The sequence below is a fragment of the Thermobia domestica genome, chromosome 11 (assembly GCF_964235325.1).
Source record: "Thermobia domestica chromosome 11, izTheDome1.hap1.1, whole genome shotgun sequence".
NCBI lineage: Eukaryota > Metazoa > Arthropoda > Insecta > Zygentoma > Lepismatidae > Thermobia > Thermobia domestica.
In genome coordinates this window covers 216,860,963-216,872,947 of record NC_137464.1, presented here as the reverse complement: position 1 = coordinate 216,872,947, position 11,985 = coordinate 216,860,963, and the positions used below count along the sequence as shown (strand labels likewise).

The window sequence follows — 11,985 nt, the reverse complement described above, 5'->3', positions numbered from 1 at the left end:
ACTTCGACTTCCCTTCTAGAAGTAAAGTAAAGAAAATGAAAGTGCAGAGCCATTGGCAATTTAATAGACGCCATCAAGATAAAGGGTAGATTATCGAAGGACTCTGCTAGATCACCAAAGATTGTTTCTTTATTTTTTTGCTTTGAACGAAAATCTAAATTAATTAAATAAATAAATAAATATCGAACTCCACGACCAGTGCGCCAAGCGCACATCCTATAATTGCGTCTCTAGATGCACTGTCCGTATAGAAATCTCATTTTATCAAGCATATCTCTGTAGACGCTCTCCTGGGTTTAGCGTCGTCTTCTATCAAGTTAAAAGACGCTCGCATTTTTCATTAAATTTATTAACATTAATTCCTTATTTTAAAAACATGTTTTTTTTCTGTTTAAATTTAAAAATTAAAAAAAATGTCTTATATAGTTGAGTTGATTTTGAGTTTAACGTCCCTTTCAGCAGCGAAGCTATATGAGACGGAAATGTCTTATAGAGAATTTATATAACATCATTCATATAATCTTATGTAAAGTTTAAAGCATGAGATAAACTTCTGTAGAATTCAATATATACTAATATGGTTAATAATAACACAAAAATAAATCCATTTTGAGTAAGAAAAGTATATATTTAAAAAGGTATATATATTCAAAAATATAAAAACGTATATTTCTACATAATACATATTTACAAAATTTATAAGGTTTGCAACTATAAAGATCCGGTCATACAATAATTAAAATATTTAATAGTATATTATTTAACATTACCTTATTTGTTAATTACATGAGAATGGACAGAGACAAGAGAAAGTATTCTTGCATTTTGACGCAGCTCTTAATACAATTTATAGCAGCTCCACCTTTACAGTCATACTACGCCCACTATTGTTTTTAAAAAGAATTAGAATTTTCAGACTGTGATGCTCTCTGCTGCTGATCGTAATATGGGCCTTCTTCATCTCCAATACTGAAGTCGTGAATAAATGCTTCTTCGTCTATTTGAGGTGATACAGATGCTTTAACTGTTGATACAGATACCTCAAATGAATAATCTCTTAAAGGCTGAGAAGATTGTGCCCACAGGTATTGGCCGAAGCTTATTACAACGAGAAATAAATATATAAACAAACCTATAAATACACAAAAATAAGTCAGTGTACTGTTATGTTGTAATGAATCATACACTCATATGGCAAAATTTTTTTGGCTGTATCATATGAAATGATTGTGGTTAAAACTCAATACCTAAAATTGGTTTCTAATAATTTTAGGATTTAAATTTCTGGGCTTTCGGCATCTATAGCCGTGTTAGCCTGTCATGTTTGAGGGATGACGTCCCTCAGCGAGCACATTATCCGGGGAAATGGAAGGAAGAAAGGGTTGGGAAATGAAGGAAGCGGCCTGGGACCTGTATGTTAGGTACCAACCAAGCGGCCTGGGACATGTTGGGATTTGTATGCCTCGCAAGACTCGAAAGATTTAACCTTACAATGAAAACATTATTTAGCCTCAGTTCGGTTGGTTTTTACTTACTTAAAAGATTACTTACATAAAATACTGTTACTACTTATTACGATTATAATTCAATGATGATTACACACTGTTTTGCAATCACTTAAATGCACTGTATTTTAGAATACTTATTTGTTTCACAGCGATTCAATACACTTCTGCATAATATGGCGTCCTCTTGCATTATATTTTTAACAAGTATAGATAAACAAGTCTGGCAACGGAACTGTTACCATAGTAACCGTACTATTGTCCTTAACAACGAATCAGCAAACATTAATAGCAATCGACTGAAAACATCTACAAGGTAAGATTATTCATAACATTATATCATTTTCTTCTAATTCTATTGTATAGCAAGTGCATATATTAAAGCACTTTTGCCCTACATATTAAATGAAATAAACAACGTAAATATAGGTTATCGTTGTAACCTCATGTAATGTCTCATTTACTCATATATTGGATAATGGATTATGCTTTATAGAAATATTAAATGACCTTTTTTTCTCATGTATGAATATACGCTTTCAACATGTATCATCACATTTACACATGTATGTTACATAATGTCAGTTTTAAGTCGAAGTTACCGATTGATTACAATACTTACGGGAGAATTTGAGGAATGAAGAGAGACATCGGATGTTAATGCCTCAAATATAGAATTGCTATGATTCTGCTAAACAAATCATGACTATTGCAACAGGAAAAACTAAAATTTGTTACACTATAAGATTTTTCAGTTAAACTAGCTGAACCTGCGCTCTTTACACAGCGCCTGATTCACATATGAGCATGAATCTCCTTGTCATTTCTCACAACATCTGTACATGCACCTTTACAGACACAAGTGAAAGACGTCTTGTTAAAAATCGACAAGGGCACCATAAATGGGAGATATTTTATATTATTTTTTCAATATCTCGCACCTTGTGCAAGATTGGACTTAATTCCGGTTGGAGTTTCTAATCTATGTGTGATCAGTGTTTTCTTTCTTGCATGCAGTATGTAATAAGCAAATATCTTACATACACAACTAATTTTAATGACAATGATATGTGGTGTTCATTGGTCAAAATACTCCAAACAGTAAAGATTCATCTTAGCCTAGAGAAATGGTTATCCTTCGTTTCTCATTATCATTTGGACATAAAACAAACGCCTGAGAGATATACGACTCCTGTATACAAACATGTTCTATTGGAATGTATAACCCATAGATATGATGCTTTACTTTTTTTAAATTTCAACACTTTCAGTGTACCCCTAAAAACTGTAATAAAGAAATAACGGCCATGTTTTTTAAATATTTAATTAGAACTGGACAATTTACACAAAATTTGGAATCAACCAGTGAAAACGGCACGTTTGTAGCACTTGTGGTTTTCGAGATTACATTATCGAAAGGATTGGAGACAAACATATAAACTTTCCTTTGGAGACAAATATATAAACCTAGCGTTTTAATATGTAGATTATAATGTATCATTGGGGAATACATAATATAAGTTGTATTAAATTGTAAATTATCATCAGATATTCTATTGTTAATGAATTGAAATATTAAAACAATGGTAAATAGTTATTGCTACAAGGGTTGTGAGTCGTAGGTTGGTTCCTCAATAATAATGTCAATTTGCATCGTTGCATATTCTATTACATTGGAGTAGGAAATTTTATCGCGATGGATAAAATTGTATCAAGTGTGACCAGGTTTTTGTATCTTCAAGGAATATCTAAGCGAATGATCCATGATGAGATCAGGAGTGTATGACAAGAAAAATCCATTATGTAAAACTATCATATGATGAAAGAAATAACTCAAATATGAGCACACAAATCTACATATAGGTTGACTTAAGAGAAAGTCCATCCATAGCCACAAAATCAAGAGTAGTGACGAATGTACAACTGCTAGTGCTTGAAGATTAATAGGGGGTTAAAGTACAACATCTTGCAAATTAGTAAGGTAGCTACTAGCTTGTTGATAGATTTCCCAGATAGTAATAGCCCTATGTGGCATGTGCAAAATTCCCTTTGAATCCTTATCAGAAAGACCAAGAGGTAACTTTAAACAAAATGAATTAAATTTTGGTATACTTATTTGATCTTGAAACAAAATGAGGAAAACAGCAAATATATCTCGTCATTCATCCACAAAACCGACTACAACGCAACAGTATACTCAATAAAATCAAGTTTTTTATGTTTTAAGACTACAGAGGTGCTGTAATATTGCTTGTTAACTACAATACATTCAAGTTGCAGAGCCTTACTGCAAAAGTAACGGAATGTTATCAAGACATAATGCTGTCTAAAGGTGTGTTATTGCCGAGTAAAATTACATCCACGTATCTCACTGAAGAAACGTGTACTATTCACCATCTTCACCAATGTGATATCTTCCGAATTCTCATGTTCCAAAACTTCAAGTTTCTTACAAGGAACATGATATTAATAACATTACAGAAGTCTGGAACGTGGCTGTATAATGCAGTTACAAAGTCGCATGCTTTCCAATGAATACGAAAAATAGTAATTAAGCAAAACCAGCAATGCAAATCTGTCTTCAACATTGGGGGCAAGGGGTAAGATCATTCCCATAAACTTTTAAGGGATGTTCAAAGTATTTATGAAGTTGAAAAAGAATGCTGTGGAGGATCAGGGGAGCAGAGTTTTCTTCAACATTGGTAGGCGAGCAGATTTGAGGCTTATTCTGGGAGACATCAATTTCATGTCACTTTCCTTTATGACAATCGGACACAAATCATTACATTTCTCCCTCCAAAACACATTTCAAATCGGATTATTGGGGGGACAGTCCCCCTCAGTTCTAAGATTGGGGGGACATGTCCCCTCATCTTCCCCGGGATTTATGTCAGTGGACAAAACCAATGGACATTTCCATGGATGTTTTTTTTATTGATTTATAAAATATTTTAGAGCTAGCTGATTACGGGAAGCACTTCCTTTTACTAATGTGTTTATTCTAACAGGTCGGAATTTCCGTTTGAATTTCGGTCTGCTACTCGTGCGATTAAAGTAATGATCGCTATGTTTGTATGTCATACGTCGGTTCAGGAGAAACTGCGCTGCTCAGTAGGGAAACTGCTTAACGAAAGATACTTTGCATGTTTTTCAATATGTACGACGTTGCTCATAAAACAAAGAATAAAACAGTATCGGAATTTAGGACTTCTTTTAAAAGTGAACTATTTGTCTATTTATTTATTTATTACCAATTATTTGAATTTACTCGAATATCTAAGGATAAAGCTACAATGCACTAATTTGCAAGATTATACAACAAAGTATCGAAATATATTACTGAAGTATTATTGAAATAATAAAGCAAATGCATTGAATTTCCGAAATCATTTAAATAATACACAACAAGTATTACTTTCCTTAGCAGCGCAACACAATCAGTGTCTATGAACATACGTACTCATTCAAGTTTTTTTTTTTTAAGTTATATTAAAAGCTTTAATGTAAACTACACGTAAAAGCACACGAAGACAGTTGTGATAGTAATTTTATTTAGTACTTTTACGTAATTGCTTGCAGCCTGAGTTAATAAACTAATTAATGTTCTCATGTTTGGGTCGCCAACTGACCCTACGAAGTGAATTTTATTCACTCTTAAGAATTAACAATATATATATATATAAAAGAGCATAGTGATTTGATAGTACAGTGCTAATTTCTTGTATAAAAGTTCGTCGTGAATTCGGTAGTTATGCATTCAGAGGTAAGTTTGAGGAAGTTTACTCATGAGAAAAAATTTCCTCAAGTAAAAATAACCAAAATTCTTTACTAGCAAGGAACGGACATGAACGTGTTATCAACACCTCCGAATCAAACCTAGTTAAATCGATAAACATAACAAAGATATGTACACTAATGTCCAAAAAAATTGTCGTATGTCTATAAATATGTTGTTGTACGAATATAACTTGATAACGAATTCGCCCGATATTTCTTATAATGTTACTAGGTGTATAATCGGCAAAGACATGTATGTGGCAAATTTCATGTCAAAAGAGCAGTAAATAAGAACAATAAAACGAAAATAAATCTGTCTTGTCCATTTAGCAACATTTTGTTTTACTTATTCTAATTTTAGTATTTATAATTCATTTCCTGTGAAATTTAACACAAATATACATTTCCCGATTATACATATAGTATCAGTATTAAAAGTACCCTGTAAAATCATTATCAAATTATATTCTTACAAGAAGAGAGTTATAGATATGCGACAATCATTTGGGACATGAGTGTACATGCACAAAAAATTAGGTGCCATGGACAACAGAGTAGGTTTGAGGAGTAGAAAGCTCATTGAGGGTTCAATAATTTCGATCCCTCTTGATATGTTTAATCTTATGGTTATATTGGAGATTCCTTGTGGATATAGGTTATGAAAGGTGTCTTTGCTATGGAATCCAAGAATTTAATTTCCGGTAGGATGCGATTCAGATTATACATTATGCAGTGGGCCTACGTGTTGATGCTGAAAATGAAGAGTCGAACGAAATCTCATTTGGTTTAGAAACGAACGAAATCAAATACATTTGAATTTCAATTCATTATGAGAATATTACAAATGTCCATATTTTACACACATTATCATGGCCCTACCATTTAAATAATTTCTTAGCTTTTTGTATTCATTTCAAATCACACTGTTAATATAGCCATTCAGGAGTGACCTACAGTTGGGGAATACCGACACATCTAAGCTTAAAGCGCTGCCAATTCTTCCTGGAAGTGAAGGAGTTGGCATAATCAGCTCTAAGTGAAACTGTGTGATTTATGGAATGTATATCTGTAAAAGTTTAAAACTGAATAGAATAATTTGACGAGAAAGGTCTAAATTTATGAGGTAAGGTGTGAGACATATGTGAGAAGTTAAGGTTCATTGTAAAATTTGAGTCTGTTTTGTTAAGCTCTTGTTTGGAAGCAAAAGTTGTATTGTTTAGTATTCATGGTGGAAAGCATACAGCTGAAAGTTGTGCAATCACAGGTAGTAGGCTCATCAGTGTGTAGTGTTTCTAATTTGCATAAAATATAATTAAGTGCAACATATGCATTCAGGGTAGTTCCGACACTCACATTTTGGATACTTTCGACAGATGCTTTTTTCCCTTTTGTTGTGATTTTTAATAATTATATATAAAAATACTATATTAGTATGAACATATAGATAATAGAATGTCTGCATCCTTTTTCAATTGCATGAGATGCTCCTGGAATTTGAACAAAATTCAGTAGCTATAGAGGCCGTAAAGAATGCAGTACTACTTGCTACTGCTTCAAGAGCTTCTGAAGTTTCTCGGATTCGTTACATGACAGGTTATTCAAAGTTAACTGCAAGAAACATTTTGGTGAACGTACATTTGCTGAAGCAGGCACACACGCACTAGAAGAAAAGTTAATTATACTAGACGCGTATGTGTTCACCCAAGAACATAAGATGTGGTACTGTAAAGCGAAGACTAATAGTGTCAAACTTTTAACATTTGCACAGAAAAATAATAAAATAGAAAAATCAAAAGGTAGTAGAAAGAATGTACACATAAAACAACGTATAGATACATAAAAATGTTGCGGCTCAGCTGATCATAGTGCCGAAAGGAAGCATTTTTGAACACAGGTTGATCTATACTTTTTGTCTTATCTTGAATGTCAAGAATCACCTCCAAAATGTTGTCAGTGTTATTTTCAAGCACCCTGTATATATAATGTTAAAGGATACATTTTAATAATAATTTAAGATACTTGCGTGAAATCTAACATTAACGTTTACGTAATTTCTTCACAATGCAGATACCTTCCCCAATTGTCAGTCCAAATATCGTCATAGCACCCTGAAGGTAAAACCCATTTGTGAAGAAAGAATACACTGCAATAAAGGTCACTGGAATTCTTATAACAAGGACGATGACTTGAAAAACTATCCATGGCAACAAATACCCAGCTTTGAGCTGAAATGTAACAAGCGCAATGAATGTACTCAACTTATAATAATCGACAAAACTATATATATATATAGGCTATATACCCAGTATATGTTACACATTCTGTAAACAACCTGGAAACAAATTACTAATTTGAGTTCGATTTCCCAAAACATGCTGAAAATTATTTCGCTCTTCTTGAAAATAAATACTAAATTTAGTAACGATCGTTCAAGGAAGTTACATCGGCAAATTTTAAAATTTTACCGCTTCAAGCGAAGAGGAGAAATTTTATCTAATGCACTACTTCTTGTATACACTTTATGAAGCTGTATAAGGCTTTCTTCATATAGTTTGTAGTGAAGAAAAAATATTAACATATATCACTTCTCTAAGTGGCTTCCTGTGCCAAACTAAAAAAAATAATCAAATTTGTTTATTCATTGAAATGTACTCAATAGGGTGGCCACAAAGTTCAATTACCCCTTGATTAATGCTAATGTAAGTTTACCCGTTACCTCGTTATAAATGCTAATGTAAGGTTTTCCATTGCTTCAAATTGTGTGAACAATGGCTCATACTTTCAGTGAACGCGGCAAAGTAATCTTTACCGATGAATGTGCAATTTATAGGAGTTATCGCGCACACAATGTAATCTTTTGGTCCAAGGACAATCCACACATTTATGAAGAGTTGGAACAGAATCCCTTGAATGTGATGATATGGGCAGGTGTGGACAGCAGACACGTGTATCGGCCGTTCTTTTCTGACGGTGTTGTGAATCACCAGTGATACCTAGACATGTTGCAGAACTTGTTTGTTCCTATCTTGGAGGTACACGGAATCAATGAGACATGTTGATTTCAGCATGATGGGCACTTGTCCACTATGCCCTCGCCATACGCGAATATTTTACTGAACTATTTCCTGGGTGTTGGATTGGTCGTGGTAGTCCGGATCTACCACCACGAGGCCCAGACCTTACCACCTGTGATAATGTGCTATGGAGGTCCATAAAGGGCATCGTTGCACAAAACCGTTACGATACCACTGCCGAATTGACAGAAGTTGTGAAACAAGTTTACACCTACAATACTCCGCAAAATGTCGCACAGAACCTGGCGGCGTATTATCCTTTGTCATGAGAATGATGGTCGACAGACTGATCCTTTGGACATTTGATGTTTCGTATCTCAATAAAACTTCTCGAAAGCATTGTTGTTCATGCCATTCAGTTATTTTCGTGTAGTTATTTACGTATGTTTAGTGATTTTTGTTCCTTATTTTCAGGCGGAACTTTGTGGGCACCCTGGAGAATAACATGCTTAAGGCGGAAATTATTTTTGCTATTACCTACACCATAACGTTTCTAATTTAAGATGCAAAATTTACTGTTAAAAAGTGCAAGAATATAACGTATGCAAATGGAGGTTAATTATAGTTCTGTTACGCAGATACAGATCGTTATCAATTCAAGAAAACATCTGGAAAAGGTGCAACTTATCATATTAATATGACGTTGGGCCACTTTTAGCCCTCGAAACAGCTCTGATGCGACGTTGAATGAAATCATAGACGTCATGGCTGACAGACAATTCCACATGCATTGCATCACTCAATTCCGTGAGAAAGACTGGAGGCAGAAATCTGCTCCTGATTTCTGTTTCCAAAACGAATCACAGTTGTTCAATTACTTTCAAATCCTGTGGATAGGGGTGCTAGAGGAGGTTTTCAAGTTCATTCCGATGTTCCTCAAACTACCATGGAACTGATCTAACAGTGTGAATAGGCACATTATCATTCTATAAAATGGATGGCATCATTGCTCGGCAGCAACATTTGGACCATAAGATGCCTATGATCCTCTAAAGTAGCGTCCTAATCAGAAGCAATGGCGCGACTGGGAAGCGCCAATACAGAACTCACAGAAACCAGGATATTGTGGCTCACAGCAAGACATAACCGCCGTCATGTTTCACATTGTTTAAAGATAGTATGGATCATACGGTTTTTTAAGTGTCCGTCGTACATAAACAAGGTACGTGGTCTGGAGAAAGGCGAACGATGATTCTTTCGATCATATCATACGTTTCCATTCATCAGCGATTCTCGGCACCATTGGTTTCATACTAAAGCTTTATCTGCAGTTTTACTCGTGCAACCTGACACCGTATGCAGTGGCGGATCTAGATGGTAAAACCTGGGGGGACAACAAGAACCTAAACTATGATAGGTATATCATGATTTTAATATAAACGTTCAAATATATATAAACAATATCTTCAATGTTTCTGTCACTCAAAAAACTGAAGGGCATAGGATCCAAGGCCCGGGGCAAGATCCATCACTGACTGTACGTCATGTCATCTAACTGACTAGGGATGATTCCATACCGGGACCAAGTACCTGGGGAAAACCTATATATCGTCTGAAAGCTCTTGCCATGGGAAGTACGAAACTGTTTTCAAATCACGAGCAAATCCGCAACTTGAGCCTATAAGGGGCCGCTTTGTTGATGTTTGTGACCCTATGTTAGACATATTCGACAGAATAAAAATGAATGTTTAGATGTATCACGCGAAAGCGCCTGAGTCCATAATGTTATTTTTTGGCTCACTGCTAGAATGTGACTTGGGCAAGGGTTTCTCAATATCACTTCTCACCCAGATGTACCTATTTGGTCAGTGTTGCCAATGAACTGTAAATACAATGTGGAAGATGGTTTCTGTACTACTGGATGTATATCCATGAAACGTGGCATAAACATCAATTGTCATTGGAAAAAATATACTGTGGACGTATTCCTCTCCCAAGTACTCCAGTTTGTCAGTGTTGCCAACTAATTGTAAAAATGAGAAGTTGTAAAACAGGTTTCGTAGGATGAGACTTTTATACACCAAGCTTGGCAGAAACATCACACGACACTATAGCAAAAAGACGTTGAGAATTACCGTCTCCCAACCATCCTGGGTTATCAGTGTCTTCAACCATTCTAATATACAATTTCCCGAAAGGTTACCTCACCATGTCATAATGAAGCTCCTATGACCAGATGTATGTATGACTCATCCAACCCTTTCTTTCTATATGAGCTCCTAATCAGTGCCGTTCGTTGCTGTGTGGTCAACAGTCATGTCCCATGATATATGTTCAGCCACATGTTCATATTATTAGACAATGTAAAAATACCGTCAAGCTAGTATACTGTTATTTGAAGCACTTCCATTTTGAAAACGTTAGCAATACGGAAAGACGGTTGTTTGGGGAATGGTACCAACCACAGTATGTTGGCTGTTGTGCCGAATGATTTTTATTTCAAGTTTTGTCTCTATGCATGCAAAGGTCAGGCAACCTTTCGAGAAAATGTATTTTAGAATGGTTGGAAACACTGACAATATGAATGCTTGTGGGTTTACACTAACATAATACAAATTAGTATCGGTCGCAGTATAAATATGTAAGCCAATGCTGTCGACTTCATGTGAAAATCTTGAATGTTCGCATTGGATGACAACACTGCCAAACTGGGGTTTTTGGGAGACGGAAACATTAACACTATGTTTTCCATTGTCCAATACTGCTTCTGCCACATTTGTTCTCTATTCGTTCAATGGCACGCACACCATTTTCAGCATTATTATGTTTACACTTGGTTGGTAACACTGACAACCTAGGATAGTAGGGAAACGATAATACTTAACGTCTTTTTGCTATAGAGTCGTGTGATGTTTCCCCCAAGCTTGGCGTATAAACGTTTCATTGTTCGGAACCTGTTTTACAACTTCTCATTTTTACAAAACTTGGTTGGCAACACTGACAAACTGGGGTACTTGGAAGAGGAATACGTCCACAGTATATTTTCTCCAATGACAAATTATGTTTATGCCACGTTTCATGGATATTCATCCAGTAGTATAGAGACCATCTTCCACATTGTATTTACAGTACATTTGCAACACTAACCAAATGGGTACGTCAGGGTGCAAAGTGATATTGTGAAACCCTTGCCCAAGTCAAGGTTCTAGCAATCATTCAAGAAAAAGAACATTATGGGCTCAGGCGCTTACGCGAGATACATCTTAACATTCATTTCTATTTATGCCATACATAGGGTCACAAAACCAACAAATCGGCCACTTATAAGGTCAAGTTGCGGGTTTACCCGTGATTTGAAAACGGTTTCTTACTTCTCATGACAAGAGCTTTCAGACAATATATAGGTTTTCTCCAGGTACTTGGTCCCGGTATGGAATCATCCCTAGTGAGTGGTTCTCAACTTCTTTTGACTGACGGTAAGCTTTACTAAACTAAACTGTCCAGGACATCGCGATACAGTTGTTTGATATTTTTATTATAAATAATAATCATAATATCTATTATAATAGTGAAACCAACTAGTTTTATAATGACTCTATATAGTGCTGAGCATTATTGCTACCTCTCGATTTTGGCTAATTATTATTAAATTCTTCATAATTTTTAAATTCTAAAATTTCCCAACACAC

The 11,985-nt window shown here is 35.1% G+C and overlaps 1 protein-coding gene across 2 annotated transcripts in view; it reads right to left on the bottom strand.

Moving 5' to 3' along the window:
- Nucleotides 1-603: 603 nt before the first annotated feature.
- The window catches only part of LOC145663747 (uncharacterized), an 89,593-nt gene continuing 78,211 nt past the window's right edge, over nt 604-11,985 (bottom strand). For both annotated transcript variants that reach the window (XM_081729836.1, XM_081729835.1), the window contains exons 4-5: nt 7,354-7,507; nt 604-1,132 (exon numbers count right to left, since the gene is read on the bottom strand). In XM_081729836.1, the coding sequence (XP_081585962.1) occupies nt 894-1,132; nt 7,354-7,507 (393 nt within the window). In that variant the 3' untranslated portion in view covers nt 604-893. The remainder of the gene's footprint in view (nt 1,133-7,353; nt 7,508-11,985) is intronic.